The sequence below is a fragment of the Pieris rapae genome, chromosome 14, assembly GCF_905147795.1.
Source record: "Pieris rapae chromosome 14, ilPieRapa1.1, whole genome shotgun sequence".
Lineage (NCBI taxonomy): Eukaryota > Metazoa > Arthropoda > Insecta > Lepidoptera > Pieridae > Pieris > Pieris rapae.
Genome location: NC_059522.1, coordinates 3,730,727 through 3,752,286, shown reverse-complemented (window position 1 = coordinate 3,752,286; position 21,560 = coordinate 3,730,727). Strand labels below are relative to the sequence as shown.

General features: G+C 30.9%; 2 protein-coding genes across 2 annotated transcripts; one reads left to right on the top strand and one right to left on the bottom strand.

Moving 5' to 3' along the window:
• The first annotated feature begins 146 nt into the window (after positions 1–146).
• On the top strand, positions 147–5,683 carry LOC111004415 (aldo-keto reductase AKR2E4). Its single transcript, XM_045631096.1, has 7 exons — positions 147–326; positions 927–1,007; positions 1,757–1,915; positions 3,309–3,425; positions 4,073–4,240; positions 4,776–4,979; positions 5,476–5,683. Exons 1-7 carry the CDS (start codon positions 288–290, stop codon positions 5,662–5,664), a joined length of 957 nt encoding a protein of 318 aa, XP_045487052.1. The 5' UTR covers positions 147–287; the 3' UTR covers positions 5,665–5,683.
• A 1,472-nt stretch (positions 5,684–7,155) lies between these two features.
• LOC111004395 (alpha-tocopherol transfer protein-like) lies at positions 7,156–18,248 on the bottom strand. Its single transcript, XM_022275407.2, has 8 exons — positions 18,161–18,248; positions 13,448–13,606; positions 12,618–12,780; positions 11,698–11,756; positions 11,004–11,200; positions 10,367–10,477; positions 9,182–9,284; positions 7,156–8,414 (listed from the first exon to the last, which is right to left on the bottom strand). Exons 2-8 carry the CDS (start codon positions 13,599–13,601, stop codon positions 8,263–8,265), a joined length of 939 nt encoding a protein of 312 aa, XP_022131099.2. The 5' UTR covers positions 13,602–13,606; positions 18,161–18,248; the 3' UTR covers positions 7,156–8,262.
• Positions 18,249–21,560: the final 3,312 nt, after the last annotated feature.

Here is a 21,560-nt window from a genome sequence, read left to right as displayed (position 1 = left end):
ACAGTATTGAAGTGCAACATATGCGGTTATCAGCATGTCTGGCACGGTTTGTCTGGCAATTTCGGGTTATATTTTCATTTAAATTCTATCAATTTGAATGTGTTGAAACTCATAATTATAAAAAGTCACTACATCATATGAAATATAAAATTCACGGAATGGAGACGTAAAACAAGCTTGTTTAAAAAATAATTTGTTCGATTATGTTGTTGTTATATTTAAGAGCGGCGACGAGCCATCACCAATTTATGAACGGACAGCGAACTCAACACTCGTTGATATAAGAAATGTGGAATTTAAGCTTGATATTATTTTGTGCTGCTCTGGTGAGTAAATATGGGTTAATTTAATTTAAATTTAGCTGAATAATCTATAATGTAAAACATCGTAATAGAATTTAACGTAACGTAAATAAAATTTTGCGAACATTCTTTCAATATTATTAATCTTGTCTAAAGGCTAAGAAATATTTTATCATTACTTGACTCATTTATAAATATTTATGAAAGATATATAATATTATATGCTGTTCTAGTAAATGGCTCTCGAGTTTTTCAAAAATTGAATTAATGTTTTTTTATTGAATTAAACGCATAATTTCATTCTAAAATGGCCTTTTTGGAAATTCTAGTTTGGTGAATTCAATTCTAAACCTACACCTGATGATGAAAATTTAATAACAATAAATCAAAGGGTGATTAAATTTTAATAAATATATTTTTATAAGTAAAAAAATTAAGGATAAACTAAAATTAAATTGATCGATAAACGGAGAATCTAACATAAATTCGGCAATTTAAACCAAATGGTTCTTGAGATTAACTTGTTTTAAAGCAAAGAAAAACCGATAGTTAAAAGTTAAGTATATTATAAAACTGAGGCTTTATAACACGAGTAACAGATACTAAATACAGTATTGATTTCAGGTGCACTCAAAACAATTTCCAACTTACAAATTAAACGACGCTAACGAAGTACCAGGTATAGGTTTAGGGACTTTCATATTGGTAAGTTACTTATAATTAAATAAATTTATTAATTAAAAAAAAATTGATTAATGTTCCTTAGTCAGTTCCTCATGATTTACAACGTTTAATTTTTGGAAGACTAAAAAAATGTGTTACCTAAATTATATAAAAAAAATCGAAGATTTAAAAACTCAAATTAAGATATACTTATACGTTTATGGTTCCTCTTGTCTTAGACGTGATGTCTCATAATCTGACTGTAAAAAATATATTTTTTAATCATTGATCTAAATTAATAAGCTCGCGCTTGCTTGCTTGCAAAGCTTAAAAAATCATTAACCGAAAGTACCGGTTCACTTCGACGATTTTCTAAAATATTTATACATTTTTCTAGTGTAAATTTTATTGATTTTTGCAAAGTAATTTCGCCATAAACTACATGTAGTAATAATAAATTTATAGTAACATAAAGTATGTTAATATTACTCATAGTTCATATTTTTAGAGGTAGACTGTTACCACATAATTAAAGTATGCTCTACAATAGAGAGAGACAATATACTGAAAACTTCTGAATGCATCCTACAAAACCGATATATCAGAATCCTTATTGGACACCACTCTTCTAGAACCCAAACTGAATCAAAAAAATGGGAAATTTTAATGAAATCTAAATTGAGAACCAGATTTTAAATTTGTACCGGTATTCAATTCCTGTCAGAATTTTCGGTAAAAAATTTCAAAGAATATATTTACTTAATCTACTAACATTAGTTAATCTTCTTTAGAAAACACCATACGAATCAGTATATAACGCGATAAAAGCGGGATATAGATACATCGACACAGCGTTATTTTTCCGAAATGAAGAGGAAGTCGGTCGGGCGATATCCGACGCAATCAACCAGGGTATAGTTACCAGGAAAGAACTTTTCATCACAGGAAAGGTAATTTATAAAATTATAGATCTATACATATAGTTTTGAGGCTCATTTTCCGTGTATATATTATTTTTTATGTTTTAAAGTGATTATATATTTAAATAAGTAAAAGGTAAAATATAAAATACTTTGTAGTAAAGTTGTCACAAGTATATATATTAGTATAGTATAGCTCATCGCTAAGTTCGTAGGTTAATATTCTATTTAATGATTTCACATTCGCTCCCACAGTGAATAAAAACTACCGGCAATATACATTATACTTATAAAATAACTAGCGGATCCGACAGACGTTGTCCTGTAATTTAAAAATTTAAATTTTTAATAAGCCATTTTGATGAAAATTATTATTCAAATGTTATGACAATATCTAACGATCCAGCACATGGTCACACACGATATAACACAATGATAACAAAACTTTTTTAAATTTCGGGACAGACTAAAATTAAAATTCGAATATTATTTAAAATTTGACACTGCGATGGTAGCGCCGTCTGTCGGATCCAATGTAAAACATTCCAAAATCAACAACAACTAATAAATTGAAAATTAATTAAAAAAACATTGTCCAGCGGACAAAATTGTGAATCTAAACCATTCCCAGATCTCCTTGAACACACACAAAAAATTTCGTCTAAATCGGTCCAGTCGTTTAGGAGGAGTTCAGTCACATCACGCACACAAGAAATATATATATTAAGATTCCTTAAACCCAAATAGTTGACGGTGTGTGTCAGGCACACCTCTACTGCCTTATTTGAATAAACAAATGATCACGAAAGTTGTACAGTAGATTGAGGCCCAGACCTAAAGATTCTAGCGTTATTACAAAAATACATGAATACATCTATAAAATGTAGGTGTCGATGATATCAGCTAAGGATGAATCTAATTTTCGTTTATCGAATATCAAATATATCTTTTATTATTGTGGTAAGTATTATCAAGCATATCTCACAAAAATCAGTGGCTCTACAAACTATTTAAGTCCACACCTCAGATTTCTGTATCTGTTTTATCTAATAGGCAAGATGATCGGCCTACAGGAGTACCTGAAGGACGGCGTCGCCTTTATGAGTCTAGGTCGAGCCGAATTCCTTACGACGTTTCCTTTGCCGTTCGAGCGAATATTAAATGCGCGCATAGAAAGAAAGTCCATTGGTGCACAACCGGGGATAGAAACTACGTCCTCAGAGATCTGAGGACGTAGTTTATGAGAGTCGTTGTGAGAGTCGCACGCTGAACCCACAAGTCCAATACCACATATCACATTGTTTAACCATAAATTTTTATTCGTTGCTGTAACACAGAGTGACTTACAACAATGAATTAGAAGGGTCCTTCTTCGTGTCAGCATATCAAATTATACCGAATAATATAATAAATATTCTTTTAGTTATGGAATACCTACCATGAGCGAGACCGTGTAGAGCTCGGTCTACGTAGATCTCTGCAAAATCTTAGCTTGTCATACTTTGATCTTTACGAAATCCACACGCCTATGGCCGAAACGGTATGTATATTGAATGATATGTAGCAAAGTATATATATATTATATAGTGGTTACCAAACGCAAATTCTTTTAACAATTTGGTTGATATTCAACACGTCAGTCAAAGGACTAAATAATGCTTTCCTGTGATCCCCTGATGACGTCAACAACCAGAGGAAATGTTAATAATAATAATAATAGCCTTTATTTACAAAAAAAAACTTTAAAATCTAGGGATGATAAAACGTCATTCAGTTAAGTTTGGGTTTGTCCACCGTTGGACATAGGCATCCTCCTTCCGGTTTCACTCGCGTCTGTCGCGGGCCAGGCGCGGAAGAAATGTTAGCTATGTTTATTAGTGGTAGTAAAAATGTCATATTAGACTGCAACACTTAGGGCCTGTTTCACAATGTATGGAGAAAGTGTCAAATAGCTATGCAACACATAAATTATTCGAAAGATAAAAGTTCCAAATAAGATACTTCGAATTTCATGACGTATAGCGCTATCTGACAGTCGTGAAACGCAAAAATACTATTTATCCTACGAAAAAGTAATAAATAGCTTATTTGGAACTTATCCGGACATTGTGAAACAGGCCCTTAATCTTATGAAGTCACGCATTAGTACCAGATAATTCAAAGTAATTCAGAAAATCCTTTTTTTAGAATGATGGCGTTTTCACTTGCACAGACTATGTAGACACATGGAAGGGAATGGAAGATCTTCAGAAAAAGAAACTGGTGAAGTCCATTGGTGTAGCCAATTTCAACAGCAAACAGCTTAACAGGATTCTGGCCAACTGTGATGTCGTTCCTGCAGTTAACGAAATTGAGGTTAGCGCTCAAAGGACGAAGTTTTAAAACATTCTTCACTGGCGTTTTTTATTATTCAATAACAATAATTTAGGGCAACATAAATTGGTTGAGATTTTTCTGTTCATCATGTATATCGTCTTACTTACATCAGTGTTATGTTAATTAAGATAGTATTATATATAAGATAGTATTTCGAACTTCCGTAACATTGTCTATTTTATTTGGTACCACTGACAGAAAAGATAACATTAGCTTAGCGGTGTTGGGAACTTGTGTGGTATATATTAGATATGGCCATGAAGGCAGCCTCAAGTACAAAGTTAGACTTTAAATGTGTGTTTTATCCTTGTCCTCTTGTATAATGTGTCAAAATCTTTGAAGGAATACAAAAATGATAAGTTTGAAATTCATTGTACTAGAGGATGTAATCGATCGTTCTATTTATATTTGAGCTATGGGTTATGAAATAATACAGGCGTTTCCGTATGGTTATTACTGTAACTGCGTTAAGCGTCTTACAAATGACATTCTGCTGATAATTCATTGTTTATAGGTAAACCCAAGCTTTCCCAATTTGGCTCTGGTATCATACTGCCAACAGCATGGTATTAAAGTCATAGCCTTCTCTCCTATGGGCTATATTGTACTTCGCCAGCCTGGTGGAAACAGCAAGAAACCTTACCCTGATGATCCATATTTAACGAAGCTTGCACAGAAATACAAGAAGACTGTATATCAAATTGTGCTACGTTATTCAGTAAGTAACTGAAGGCGGTGGCGATAGATGTCTAGAAAAATTTTCCATGAATGTATTTTTATTCATTGTGCAGTTTACAAAACAAATCTTTTATCTTGCTTAATGTATCATAGAAACACTTTTACAAGATTTTTTTATAGTATATTGCAAATCCAATATGCATATAGAATACACGATCATACTTGTAATAAACAAATTGCAGTGCCTTTGTGCGATCCCTTCGAGGTTGTCCAAATTTTTTAACGGAAATTATCTTTATTTTATTCTTAACATATGTACTATACGTTCCCATGCCTCCTTCAATGGAAACTCAGCAAAACAAAAGAATGCGCGGCCGCACACCGACTAGGTGGCTAAAGTGGATACAAAGACGTCCAGAAATGTTTAAAATAAAGAGGCTAATGTTGATGATACTTTTTTAGCTTTAGTAGTCAAGCTATTTTGTTGTTATACCTTTTGCTTAATAATTTAAATTCTTATAAAGTAATATTTGCAGGTTGATCGTGGATTAATCCCTATTCCCCGATCAGACAATCCGGATCACATGAAGGAGAATTTGGATATATTTGATTTCAAACTTACGCAGAAAGAAGTCTACAAGATTAACGAATTTGATATTAATTCAAGAGTATTCGATTTTGGTCAATTCAACAACCATTTACATTTTAGTTTTAATCATCCTTAATAAGGTATTATTATTGGTATATTATACTTACATTTATATATAGAATAACGTAAATTGTATAGAGTGCAAAATAAAGATGAATCAATAAACAGTATGCACCTTATTTATACAGTTTATGCTAAAAACTTTTCTAACCTGCTCTAAGGACAATTAAGCGGGGTTAGTCTCGCTTCTAATTTTTGCACATTTTATTTAGAGTACTCTCTCGCTTTTTTTTCCTTTTTATATTAATACTGTGATTAAAAGAGACAGGTGACCTTAGTTACTATTAGGCTGATTTAGTTGTTTTAAATATGGGACTTAATCCTTAAGTCGATAATGAAAGCTTTCCATAATCAGGAGCATCAAAGCTCGTGCTGAAAAAAAGATATAGTTTTATATAGAATTGGTTACTTTGCATTGGTATTTTTGTAATTTCCTCTTTTTAAATTACTATATATCCTTATTTTAATTAGTAAAAGTATAATAGAAAGAAATATATGTCGTACCGAATAAATGATGCGATTAAATTAATACTTATTTATTTTGTTTTATTATTTTTGATAAATAAGGATAATGCGATACAACCTCAATGGAATGAAATAATAAATGTTGGAGGGCAACACCCAGATATTAGATATAAAAAAACAATAATTTCTTTTTGGTGTAAAAAAGTAGAAGTCAAAAAGTGTCGGTACGTGTTCTTAATTAAAAAATTACCTCAGAGTTGCTAAATGAAGACTTAAGAACATCTGCTGTATGTATAGTTGTTGTTTTGCTTCAAGTGTGCGATGATAGCTAACATTTGGTTTATGCTTCTTCTTATTAATATATATATATATATATATATGTGCGTAATATATATATATATATATATATATATATGTGTAACCTAACAAATGTTACACTAATGTACACATCGCAGACGGAGTTTCAGCGATGTAAAAACTGCCTTTAAAACGCGCAGTTGTGGAACGGCGGACATCGAGGTGATACGGGTGGAATTTCGTATTCTGCCTCGACGTCCGATGATGAGACTCAGCTACAGGTATTACCACTCTTCTGAACACTCTCCATGGTAATTGCGGTAGAAAATGCAGAGCCCAACGCAACGCCAAAGGATCAAGCCGCTCGGAGAGAGATTGGTCGTCGACGATTCGAACCGCTCTTCGTTGAATACGGTCAAATGGAAGCAGCTGGTACTGATACTTCCAGAGGTGAGAACAGTACTCCATGTGGGGCCGAATTTGTGCTTTATATAGTTGCCCGGAGTGAAGTACCGTTTCGCCTTGCTGAGCACACCAAGCTTTTTGTAGGTTAATTTAGCCTTTCCCTCCAATTGACCGCGAAACTGAACGTCGTTCGATATGTCAACGCCAAGTATTCCAATGCTGGCTGTGGCTTTAAGGAGAGTGTTTTCGAAAAGAGGAGTAGCGAACTAAAGGAATATCCACATTTCAGACCTAGCTCTTAGTGATAACAACCTATTGCTAATCTAGAAATAAACTAACATTTAAAACAGATAATTATTGTCACATTTTATTGTACAATTCTACACTGTTCACCTTAATACACTTTACAATTATATTTATGACCATTTTTGGTACAAAAGTGTTGGTAATGGAGAAAGCAGACAGAGAGAAGAGAACAGGAAGTATGAAATAATGAATTGTTAAGACTAAAGTATAACCATGATGTTTTTAGATTAAGCTATCAGCACAGTTTAAGGTAAAATCGTGTTGTCTTAAATAGATAAACAAATGAAAACAAAATAGCTATGTTTTGCTATTAAATAATAGTTGTTTTTATTAATTTTAATTAAAGCATGTACATAAAAAAAACTACGTCATTATAAGGTTATTTACGTAATACGTAAACCATTAATTTCCTTTTTGGGTGCTTATCTGTTTTTACGCAGTAATTATAACTACAAAAAATTGTACCTAATGTTACCCGAATTAAAATTATTTTAGAAGCTTTCAGCTCCCCAAAATTCGTTACTTAATTATATATAGTACTATAATGTCTATAACGTTAAATTCATCTTTTATAAAACATAATAGTCCTTTTCAGATTTACTCAAAGACGAACGTCGTTTGTCGTATGTAGCTTCTAAGCTAGAGATTTGATAATCAATTCCCGAGAAAATAATAATTATTCTGGAAGATGGGCACCATAGTCGATTGCCTACATGTCTCAAGATTAGCCCTACTATTCATCCCATCATTGGAAGATAGCTGTAAATTGCATTTTTTTAAGGTTTAAAAGTAGTAAATTTTTAATTTTATAAAAATCAAGTGTAGTTTGTACTTCTGGCGTACCTTTGCTAAATATACAAAAAGATGATTGCAGCAAATGTTTCGTCCCCTTTAAATGCAAAATCAGTGTTTAGGGACCACGTTAAGTGACAGAATGTTCTGTTTCACGGATTGAACAATTTAAACTTAATATTAAATTTATTTACTTAGTAGTAGCACCTTCAGAAAAAGTCATGGCCCAGTCAGAGCTATATCGAACAGGTTGACATAAAATTCACGTTATTTAAGATAATATTTTTAAATTTGAAAAAAGTCAAGTTAAAGTTCAAGTTCTCGGGTATCTAGTTTGTTCATATGACAATCAGTCAATCGCTAGTTGACGGAAGGAACCGTCTATGCCGAAGAGTTCATCGTAGTTGGTTGGTTTCCCGGCACGTAGGCTTTCGTTTGCGATCAGGGCATCTTGAGCCTTGAACCATTCTCGGTACTCCACCAGCTTTTGTGTCCATTTTTCTGTAATAAAAGATATTATTTGCTTATTTTTCTAGGTAGTATTAAGTTTAACAGGCTGAGAGTGAAAAAAACATGTGTGCAATTCACACGTGCTGGAAGTGAAACCTTCAAATATGTTTGTTTGAAGATAACAAGACGTAATTATAATTTTTAAACTTAATATCAATTATTAAATTTGATAAGAAATACAATTATTAAAAAAAGGTAATTAATATGTAAATTAGACATATTCCACTAAATGTAGTATGAGACTTTTCTTTAAATTATTGAAGTTATACTTCTTATGGCGCGATGGAAAATGATGAGAGTGAGTTTTTACGATGCGCGCACACCAACACCTTAATTCGACATCGTAAAGTTAGGTCTAGGTGGCAAGGAAATCGATAACTATGTTCAAGTTGTAGATTCTAGTATTTTTATATTTAGAACATGTGTTTCGTTACAGTAATATTAAACAGTGTGAATACAATTTTTTTTTATTTAAATAAAATCTTTTTCACTAATTTTAATATTTATCGTTAATCACTACTGCATTTTAGTTATATTTTTCCATATGCCAAGGAAGTATAACTTCTAAGGCGTGTACATAAATACACACACCCTTTTTTATTTATTTAATTTGTAAGCTTAATATTACTATGTATTATATCTTTAATTTGGATAAAAACTAAAAAAAAGCAGTTTGATAGTCTATAAAACAAAAAAGCGATAGTGACGTGGGCGAGAATGATATTAAATTTTCGAGTTGTACCTATCCCTTATCTTACCTTGTAAAGAATTCATGGTTTCACATTGTCCTCCATACTCTATGGGTAACATCTCTTGCGGTACATATTTGTATAGATCTTTTAAGTCTCTATGAATAAAAATCTGAAAAAAAGAAAAATATAAAGCTTTTATAACGTATAAACTATTATAGTTTGTAAATAAAATAATAGTTCTACAAATGATATCCGATAGTAAAAACTTCAGTGGTTTTTGCATTTAATATAATGCTTGTAAAGTAATTTTATGCAAAATTTAATTTTCATAAATTATGTTATCTTTGCGCTAATTTCATATAATTGGTACATTGTTTTAAGTACAGCTGCGATAATGTTTTAAAGTGAACACATTATGCGGTTGCTAAATTTATAAGTGCCTACCTCGATACATTGTTTTAGGTTTTAAACGATGCAGCAAAATTTTGATTTATTAAAAGCTCTCTTTTATTATGTATTTTGTTCTCTCTTATTCTCCTCTCTTTAAATATGTATTACGTTAGTAGAATGTTATTTTCTTATTGGATCCGATTCAAATCCATAAATCTTTATAAACATTTATAAATTAATAATATATACACACCCGATGCATTTCAATCTCTTTTACAAAGCAAATACAAATACATAATATAATTCAAAAAATAATTTATTCATGTTGGTAACATAATGTACAATTATGAACGTCAAAACAGAATTATACATTGAATGCTTCTAATTCATTTACTGCCAGTTCTCAAATCAAGGGGGTAGAACTGAAAGATCTGGCAATAAACTCTCCGCTACTCTTTTTTATATACTTATTATGCTTAAGTGAATTTTGGGTCCGATTATACTGTGTTTAGTAAATAAATATTTTATTTTATTTAATAATTATTTCCTAAAAACAACACAATATTATTACTTTGTTTTACATATAGTTGAACCACCCACACATCCATACTCGTGGTATCGTTTTATTCGTGGATTCAGCTCTTAAGGAATATGTTAGCCTGGTACTCGATGTTTTGATATTTTACAGAGTAAAAGAAAGATTGTTTGTTTGATGGGGTTTTTTTGTTTTTATAATGTACTTTAATAAAATGTACACTAGAACCAGAATATTTATTATACTCCAAAAAAAGTCATTAATTGCGAAAAAATACACTAACTTATAATGACACTCGACGGCTAGAGTAAAAAATATATACATACGCGTTTCCTGATTTTTTCTTTTAGAAAAGGTTTCACGAATGTGACAAATCGTTCAACGATCGGTGAGGTGTTAATAATGTGAATCTCCTTTAACTTGACTGGATAGGCTTCCTGAAACAAATATTAACATGATTATATGTATACTATATTGAACAGGTGCTCCTAAGTATCAGTAGTCGTACTATAGTATTAAGGAAGTTTAATGTGTTTACTAAATACATTCTATTTGCATGATTTTGTAACAAAAGATATAAAAATCAATGTTATGTATATCATAATATTTATAAGTTATTTTAGTAATAAATCATCATTTTTATAGATTTTGGTTAAATGTCTAAAGAGAAAAATATTAAACGCATGTTATTGAAAGTGTTAAGCTAGCTACAACAACCCACCCCCAACAAGAGCTTAAATAAAGCTCTTGACAAATATGATAGCCTGGTACTCAATGTTTTGAAAAATTGTGGAAATGGTAAAATTTTGTTTGTCTGTGAAATTAAACAAACTTATCGAATAAAATAAAAATTTAACGCAACTTCTTTCTTAAATTTTAAGGATAAATAAAATAAATTACGAATAATGCATAGCATTCGTCTTCTTCAAATTCGCCTTATGCTGATAAATTTATCAAACTCACTTGAACACAAATCATGAACTTCTTAACAGTAGATGGTGCAAGTTTTGCCAACAAGCTCGGTCCTAGGACAGCTCCATCCAAGACATAAATGTCTCCAGCGACACCTTCTGTCTCTTCCATCAGCCGCACGTCTCCTATCATAAGAGCCAACTTCAAGGTGTCTGTTACTTGCTGGGGAGAGAGGCTCGAGTCAAGACCTAAAAAAGCAACGCGGAAAAGATTAATTGAAATCGTATAACACGATCAGTTTATCCCTGTACATTTAGTACTAAGCATGTGTTCGTCCCATGCTATTACTAGTATTTTATCAAACCTTTGAAGTAAACAATGCTTTCTACTTTAGCTCTCGTAGCGACATATTGGATCAGCATTTTTTTAATTTTCTCTTTCTCTTTTTTTAAATTCGATTATGGGCAAAAGCCGCTTTAAAACGTGTTATGGACATGTTATGTGGTTTGATATTTATGTAATATTCCTAATATTCCTACTACAGTGATTTAAATCCAAACAGTGCCTCTAATATGCTAATTTTATACAAAACCATAAATTTATTACCTGACGAGCTTGTTTATGCGATAGCATCATCTAGATAATATTAAATATCAACCCTAACTAATAAGTTGGATAAATATTAGTAAAACTTATTCGTGAAACAAGCGAAACGCCTGTACTACGTATCAATAAAAAAAAATACCTCTGCATATTGTGACACGTCTCCCATTCGGCGTCACTCCCGGTAGCGGTGGACCTTGGCTGAAATAGCAATTATGTGCAATGTAAGATAAATAAATCTGTATCGAAATAAACGCAAAATTAATGTTTGTTACTTGAGATATAACATATATAATTTAATATATAATATAGTTTCGTAATTTACAATAGTTGGTCAACGATACATCGACAAAAAATATTTTATAGTTAACGTCTTATTTCTATGTTATTAAACGTACTTTATTTATGAACAAGTTAAGTACAGTCTTCACGTAGTGTTTTAATAAGAAAGACTACTTAATGCCAGAATTTTTAATTGTGAATTGGTCACGAGTAAGCCGGTAAGAGTGGTTCAATAGATATAGGCGTATGTAAGTTGTGCGTAGTTACTTTGTTGTAAACTATATAGCTATGATACAAGTAAATATCAGTTATCAGAAAAGGAAGTTGGTAATGGCATGATGACGTAAATTGCATAATTTAGTTAGGTACATAGTTATATCAACGGAACGTTTATATTACATAATTGTTATATGTTATTAATTTGCAATGACTTCATAGTCTGATATTATTTGTATGCATGTGTCTACGGTTCCCTATCATCTAATTTTCCTAGAAATACATAATTTTGATAACTTTCATCAAATCAACAGGAACTATAATCTAAATAATAGTTCCAGGAAAGTAAGATAGACATAAGCAATTTTCCCATCAATGAAAAGTTTAGTTCAAAATCGGACTTCAGACTGAGTGTAATATTTAGAGTATTCTTACAGTAAATCAAATGTATTCTGGTATCATCATAATATTTTAATCTATTAAATATATAACAAATATTTTCTAATGATATTTGATAACAGCTTAACACATAATTCTTTTACAATATTGACTACGAATACTTACAGCTTTGAGCGCAGAACGTCGCGTAAGACTGGGCTTGTGGCATCTCTGTTCGTAAAAAACTCCGGACAGGCGGCCCTCATAGTAAAGTACATGTCGAGTTTCCTCTTGCATTTTTCTAATGAAAAACTGCTGCCACGCAGAAACGTCATTAAGGGGTTATCCTCTAAAAACACATTATTTTTGTAAGAATATTAAGGGCCTGTTTCACAATGTATGGATAAAGTACCAAATAGCTATGCAACACATAAATTGTTCGAAAGATAAAAGTTCCGAATAAGATACTTCGTGTTTCATGACGAGAAGCGCTATCTGACAGTCGTGAAACGTAAAAATACTGTGTATACTAACTACCAATAAGTAATTAATAGCTTATTTGGAACTTATCCGGACATTGTGAAACAGGCCCTAATAATAATTAAATTGCAAAGCAGTGCTGTTCAAACCAGGGTATTTTATTTTTCAGTGATAAACTTGTTTCTTGTGGAAAGAGGGAAATCGAATCGGGTATCACATTCATATTTCTCATTTGATTGTGGTTTTTTAAGGATAAAATATACCATACCATACTAGAAGCTAGCTGGTATATTAATTGTGTATTTGACTTAACAAAAAGTAACAAGAAAAACAGTAGGCAAGAAACAGAAATACAATATCTTTTTAATAACATTACAATCGGTATTTTAATTGTTTTATGATACGTAAATATTGTTGTAAAAGGTTGTATTGCCTATAAGGCCTATAAGGATAAATATACCTAGTATTTAATAACAAAAAAATACTTTGTTATTTTACCACAATATTTAAATAAATTACATAAAATCTATTCTTACCCCATTGGTCAGGTAAATGTGGTTGTTTTCGCAACCACTCCTTAATAGTCGCTAGATCTTTGTCTCTGGTGTTGACATTCTCTTTTAACTCGGCTCTTATTTTCTGCCACACCTCGCCAGAAGGCTGGATCATTAGTTCCGATTTCAGTTTCATTGTTTCTGAAACAAAAATTTACATTAGAAGTTTACGAACATAAGTTCTAGTACGTTAAGAATTATGATTAAGTTTTAGTCATTATAAATACAGTATTTAGAATACAGTAATATAGAATTTAGTAATATAGTATATAATAGTATAGTATAGTAGTACAAACTATTATTATAAAATAATGCATTATATATAAGCAACAACTGGCATATGAATACGTTACGAATTGAAAAATATGTTCAAATATATGAAATAAACTTTTATTATTAAAGTTTTGGTTTTAAGCCTCAACAAACATTCAAATGAAAATTATATTATTTCCAAATGCTATTTTATATAGTAGCTTTAACACTGCATCGATTGCTACAATTAAAACTAAATAATATAACTAATACCGTTAAAAATATTAACATAAGAGTGAAACTATTTATTCATAATTACTCATTAGTTCTAATTGCGTTTATATTAAGAAAAATATTGCCAAATTTATAAAGACGGCGTGTATCGTAATGGACATTCGACGGAGTCCTTGACATCATAACTTTCTACAAAATATTGCTAATTTCGTAATCGACATTTATTTAGACCCATCAGTTAATAATTATGTACATGAGTATGTCGTAACTAGAAACTTTTTAGTATTAGAATGTCAATTAATAAATATTAATTGACTTTCACCTATTCTGTGTAACAAAAAAGGAACTTGTCCGAAATAAATGCTATTTTTATATTATTGATTCACCCACCTCAAATGAGTACTGTAAGTGATTCTGAGTAAATTTTTAATAATCTATACTAATATTGTAAAGAGAGAAGATTTGTGTCATGTGTGGTTTAATACAAACATGACACAAATATATAAATATAGTAAAAACTCCAAAACTGGAACAATTGTATAATTTGTTAACCATTAAACTCATAGACGTAACATAGGCTATAAATTCTAGAAATACATAAAATAGTGGTCCAACCGTTCGTATACAGACTGCTATATTAAATAACTAGCGACCCGCCCCGGCTTCGCACGGATGCAATGCTGATTCCAAATACACTACAGAAAATCTGTGAACGTTGTATATAAAAATGTGGGTTATCCATAAGAGATAGACATATACCATCACCATTAGTACATTATTTTGATAAAACTCGTAGGGTTCAGCCTGCGTTTGCAATGTAAGCGGAAAAAAATTAATTATTTACGACATCACTTTAGAAACCTCAAAAATAACAGTACTTCTCCACTATTTAATGGATGTTATTATACATATAAACCTTCCTCTTGAATCACTCTATCTATAAAAAAACCGCATCAAAATCCGTTGCGTAGTTTCAAACATTTAAGCATACAAAGGGACATAGGGACAGAGAAAGCGACTTTGTTTTATAATATGTAGTGATATAGACAATTTTCTATACTTGAATTAGTTACCAGTTAAATAGTATAGTACTGGTGCATCCATTACTCTTTGCAACGGTACTCATCAAGAATAAATACAGTTGGGTTCATTCACGTATGAGATCTAGGATAGCGCAAAATTCCCGTATTACTTATACTTATACTTCGGATAATATGCGCCATAATACTAGTGTAAGGCACTTACATAGTACATAGACATCTACTAGAAAGTAAATGTTATTTAATATTAAGTAACACATAATTTATTTAATAATAAATATTGTAGTCTTTATTTGCCTTGGAAGAGGTACAAAGGATGGATAATATAACTTCAAAAATGACCAAAAGTTATCGCAAGAGCAGTGTTGGCCTAGTGGCTTCAGCGTGCGACTCTCATACCTGAGGTAGTAGGTTCGATCCCCAGCTGTGCACCAATGGACTTTTTTTCTATGTGCGCATTTTACATAATATTATTATAAAAGTAGTAGTATAAAGTTATCATAGAAGAATTGACTGCAAATATGTATTTGAATTACATGGGTATGCCCTGCCCCCGATTGTTGAAAAGCATACAAAACTTCAAGTTATGTCAAGTATAGTTCATTCAGTAACGTAATAACGTATTTTTTTTGACATTTTGGATTAAAAATATGGCTTAAACAATGATAAGCTTTAAATAAAAAGCGGGTAAACAAACTAAAAGCACACCTGCTAAGTAGCCGCCGCTTTTGAAGTCTACAAATGTGTGTTTATTACGTTTCAACTCCGTTTCTGGTAAAGAACAGAAAATACTTCCATGTATATTCTCCTTGGGAGACGTACGCACTTATTCATAATATTATTGCACTGTTTTAATTTTGTGTTTTTTATCAAATATTTACATTAATTAAAAGAGAATTATCTAAAACAGACACATGAATATATCCTCATAGAAACCCTTCATCATAGAAAACGGTGAAATTAGATAATTTTTTAAAGAGTTTTATAGAGCTAATATTAAAAAACTTACAAAAGTTAGGTTGTGTAACACAGAAAGTACTTCGCGTACGTAGCTTAACCTTTGTTGGTTGCATATGTTACATTAGCACCCGGATATGTTTTGTGTGACTAGATACAACATTTGATGGTTGTTAGCCAATATTTGTAATGCGAAGATGTATCAACAAGTGGTTGACAAATACTGTTGAAAAACACGTAACGGTCCTTGCTTACTATGTGATATTTTATGTTTTGTTGTTATTTTCTTATATACACTGTAAACTCTATATAACAATACTGAAGGGACTGTGCATTCTTTGGAAGTATAGAGGTTGGTAAATGGTTTGAAAAAGTTTATTCATTGTTAATTTATTATGAGTAAACACTAGTCTGAAATATGTTTGTTAATAGAAAGAATCGAGTTTGGTATTTTTTTTACTGATCAATCTATAGACAATAAATTCTCTCAAATTCCGTAGTTATGTACCTTACCTTAAGTGCTTACGTCAAATGACATTAGCGTTAAATATTTTTGTATTAATTGATTTATTTTCAATTAAAAACAAATTATTTATTTTTAACAGATGTTAACTATGGACAATCATTATCTTCATTAGTTATGGTGTTACCTTAAGTGCTTACCTCAAACATTAGCGTAATATAAATTAAATATATTTTTATATTGAGATTTATTTTCAATTAAAAACAAATTAGTTTAATTTAGCGAAATTATGTAATTAAGCGAAAAGATAAAGAACATTAGTATCATCAAAAAACATTTTATCTCAAAATAAAAAGTACCAAAATCGGTACTTGCCATTTATCGGAGCTAACGAATGTTATTTATATATATATATATTTATATACATATCATATCGCCTCATGCGGGTTACAAGAAAATAGTTCATTAATAAATTAGTTAAATTTTTCAATCAGATAAGATTGAGAAACGTGTTGTATCAATTGTACTAGGGTCACATAATTATGTAGAACGTGTCTTAATCATAGATATCAAATTACATGAGAAAGAGGTAACAATGCTGAGACTTTGTTCGGTTGTGGGTTTTGAAATTGTCAAATTGATCAAGATTTATTCTAAGGTCAAGGTTACAGGGAATTTAAGCGTGACCGAAATCATCGTGGGTTTTTCAAACTAGATTGTGACGTAATTACTGTCCTATTAAAATATGGTAATAACACGTCAATATGGCGGATACATCCAATATTTAAGCTTTATAATTTATATCCCTTATTTTTATTTCTACTACATTAATATGTGTGTTTCATAGTAAATTTTAACTTAAGATAAAACTATTTCAAATATAGTTCTAGCAGTTGTAAATAAATTAAAATAAAGGTAGTTCTATTCATATTGTTTTTCCACATAATAAGAAAACAAATATATATCTTAATATATATATTTCTTGTGTGCGTGTGTATGTGACTGAACTCCTCCTAAACGACTGGACCGATTTAGACGAAATTTTTTGTGTGTGTTCAAGGGGATCTGGGAATGGTTTAGATTCACAATTTTGTCCGCTGGACAATGTTTTTTTAATTAATTTTCAATTTATTAGTTGTTGATTGATTGATTTTGGAATGTTTTACATTGGATCCGACAGACGGCGCTACCATCGCAGTGTCAAATTTTAAATAATATTCGAATTTTAATTTTAGTCTGTCCCGAAATTTAAGAAAAGTTTTGTTATCATTGTGTTATATCGTGTGTGACCATGTGCTGGATCGTTAGATATTGTCATAACATTTGAATAATAATTTTCATCAAAATGGCTTATTAAAAATTGAAATTTTGAAATTAAAGACGTGTAGACAAGACGACGTCTGTCGGATCCGCTAGTATACAAATAGTTTGCAAAATAAAAATATTAATAATATGAATGATAATAATTAAAGTAAATTTTACACAATATGAGTTTTAAATGTAACCACAACTATAACAAAAAAGGCATAATTTTGAATATATTTTGAATATTATAATTGATACCATAAAAATAAACGAAAAGCATAAAGCTTTAACATAATTACTAACCAATTTTAAACTGGTTTTATTAACCAATTATATTATATTAAACCTAGCATTTTGGTAAAATAAAATTGAATAAAAACTCTTTGGTCAAAGTTAAGTTTAATATAAACAAGTATAATCTATTGAATATAAAAAAATACTCACGATATATCGTCTCGCCAAAACAAACCACGATACCTATCTAGAACAGCGTTCAATGTGACACACACTGATGAACTGACCTCGGCCTGCCTCTCTCTGGCTTATTGAGAAATTTCTCAGAGCTAAGGTGGTCCTATGCTTTGCTTACACTCACTGTCTTAGGCCGTATTCTAGATCGTCAATTAAATTTTTATCTAGTTTCAAGAAATGTTATAGAATTTTTTTTTGGATAAAGTTTGACATATTTAATAGCGCTCAAGACGAGATTGGGGTTTGAGATAAAATTAATAAAAATGCGTCACAATTTATAATTCAGCACCTGGATGACCAAGCTTAGCTTGGTATTTTACACATACTAATAATATAATGAAATATGAATATAATTATCGAATAAAGATAATCTTTTTTCATATTTAAGGTTTTATTTGACTGACATCTTTAATCGAACAATTCTATGTTTAAGTTGATAAAACACGAATAAAATGATATTTTTCTAGAAATGATTCCTAGCTACCTAGAAACCCCCCGATTCCGAGATTACAATTATATATATACAAGAATTTCTCGTTTAAAGATATAAGGTTATAAAAACCTACTTGGAATACACTCTTAGTAAAGTCCTTAGTGGATTTAGGTGAGAGGCCTATGTATACGAAACGAGAGATAAGTATAAAATTATTCCAGTGCTAGTTACTTTTACTATGTAAACGAGTTTTTAACACATTGACATTAACTTTTGACTAAGTTTACAACATAGGAATTGTATTCACTATCAACCATTATGACCACACTATATTAAGTTAGAGTAAGTTTATGTTATATTAGGCCAAACTACTTACAATAGTAAAACGCGGCTTTCAATTTGTGTGTCTCAGTTTTCCTGAAACACATTGCAATACGATAATGACAAGGGTCGTTTGTGAATCAATTGCGAAATTAACTTCACAGTTCAGTTTCACCATCGACCGTGAAGTTAGAAGTGAAATGTCGGATTATGGCGTTATCTCTATTAACTATTGCGATGTATGTTATATCTAATAGGCTTGGATGTTTCGATTCTACACAACATACGATATTGTTGGGTATATTGTGTCTAAAATCGTGTTTATAAAAAGGATTCACTGACGAAACATTGGAATGACATTTAGTTCTCTTTACAATAGAAATTGTTTATTATATTAAAAATCGTTATTTGTATGGTAATTACATATTTAAGACAAATATTAATTGACACAAATCGTACTATAAATTTGATATCGAAAAGTTTGCTATAATCGTTGTATAGGTATCGAAAGCTGTATTGAATAATCAAATCAAATTCAATAAGAAATGAAGTGTTAAATGTAATCTACAACATGTGTTTTAGAACAACAAGATGATGAGCAGATAGAGGCTTCTAATAAGTAAGGCAATGTTATAGTCAAATGTCAAAATTTTATGTAACTTGACAATTGAGTACTTCTGATATTTCAATATGATATGTTCATTTGTTTTAAATTAAAATAAGAAGTAAGTAACACTCTTAAGTGATTGTTAAAAGAATTTTACTTTCTACTTATAAATTAGGATTTACATATTCGTCGACGAAAATGTATTAGAACATTTAGTGTAAGCGCATCAAGACAATAACCATAAAACATATGTTTAAACGTGTATAGTTATTTAATAACCAGCGAGTTGTAAAGCCATCTTGACCTTCGAGATAAATGTCTGATATTAGTAACAATTACGATATTGTTCTTTATGCATCTATTAGAATTCTGACGGCAATCATCTTTTGATACGTCAGAGATAACAAACCTTTATTTACCGGACCGTAACCGGTCACATTTTTCAATTTCAATAGGAGTCTGAACATCTGAGATGTACACAACATTTATTTGTTAGTGAATGTATCCATTTTATTAAGTGTGGTGCTCCATATTAAAATAATTAAATATAATCAGGCGAGTGATAATTACGTCCCTTTTCATAAAAACAGTGCTTTTTTTACGCGTAAGTAAAGAAAACATTTTTTTAAAAGGTTTACTAAACCTGGAATTAGCAGGCAGTGATGCCAGCTAAAGAAGAAAATAAAGTAATCAAAGTTAATTCGTTATATAGTTCGTGATATTGAAATATTATTATTTCTGTATTAAGTCACTCGAGTAAGTAAATATGTATCTACCTTTTTGTAGGTAAAACATCAAAAATATGTAGCAAGTCAGAAAGATCGAGAGAGAGTGATATAGAGCGGACGTCGCATCACGCAAAGTGCCATGGAGCGAGAGGTGGGAGAGAGCTATAGTGAAAAAGATTGAGAGAGAGAGAGAAAGGAAGACCGAGAAAAAATACTGGCTATTCGTTCGCGTATTCGTTTAGAAGTTACATATTAGAACTTTAGATGGAAATTCTGTCGCATAACGTCTTGTGCAGTAAATCCATATTTTCTATTTATTTGTATCATAATTGTGTGAATATACATAATATACAAATACATGGATAACGATGATGATCATATAATTGTACGTGATCATCTATTTGTTCATTATCTTCACTAAAAACCCGCAAAGGTAATAAATAAATGATATCGGGTTAATACATATATAAAAACAAACAATACAATTTAGAAATGTGAACGCATAATCAGGCAGCGGTATATTAAGAAGAAAATTGGTTTTATCATGCGAATGTACAGCGCTGTTCCATCATTGTCAGAGCTGTCCTCGTTTTGCACCAAACGCGGTGGTATATCACTAGATGGCGTGGCACAAAACACTTGCTGCGAAACGTCAGCGTCTAACATAATGTAGCGGAACAAATGTAATTCAAGAGGCTGAATAAGAATTGACTGAAGGTGCAATTCTAGACTGCCTGAAATAAACTCAGCCGGATGTTTTTTGGCCGAAAACTTACATTTTTTAGATTCTATTTCGTTTGTTTTGATGTAACCGTTCTTAACCCATCTTCTTTGTAATCTTTATTACTGCAGTTCGTGCCTGTCTTCAAAATCCCTAAGCGATACGTCGACTTGCTGCCTCCACACCAGTCTACCTTCAGCTTGTTTTAATGTTTTGTGTAACAATGATATTCTTTTAATATCGTAACTTTTAAAACGTATATTTATTTTATTTTACTTCGCTCCACCGTAAACTATCTTATCAGATACAAACAATATGTCACTTTTGTATAGAGTATTTATTATGAAATGATTTAAAATTTTTTGAATAAGGTAACGATATGGAATTGATGTGTAATTATAAATCTAAGAATCAATGTAATCGTGAGTTCTTACAATCTTGTCTACTAAGTTTTAAAACATATATTAGTTTTCAGGCTTATTCATATATAATGAAGATAATTAACATAGTTATTAAATCCGAAAGGTATGATCACTATTTAGGTAGGTCTTGTATCCAACAAT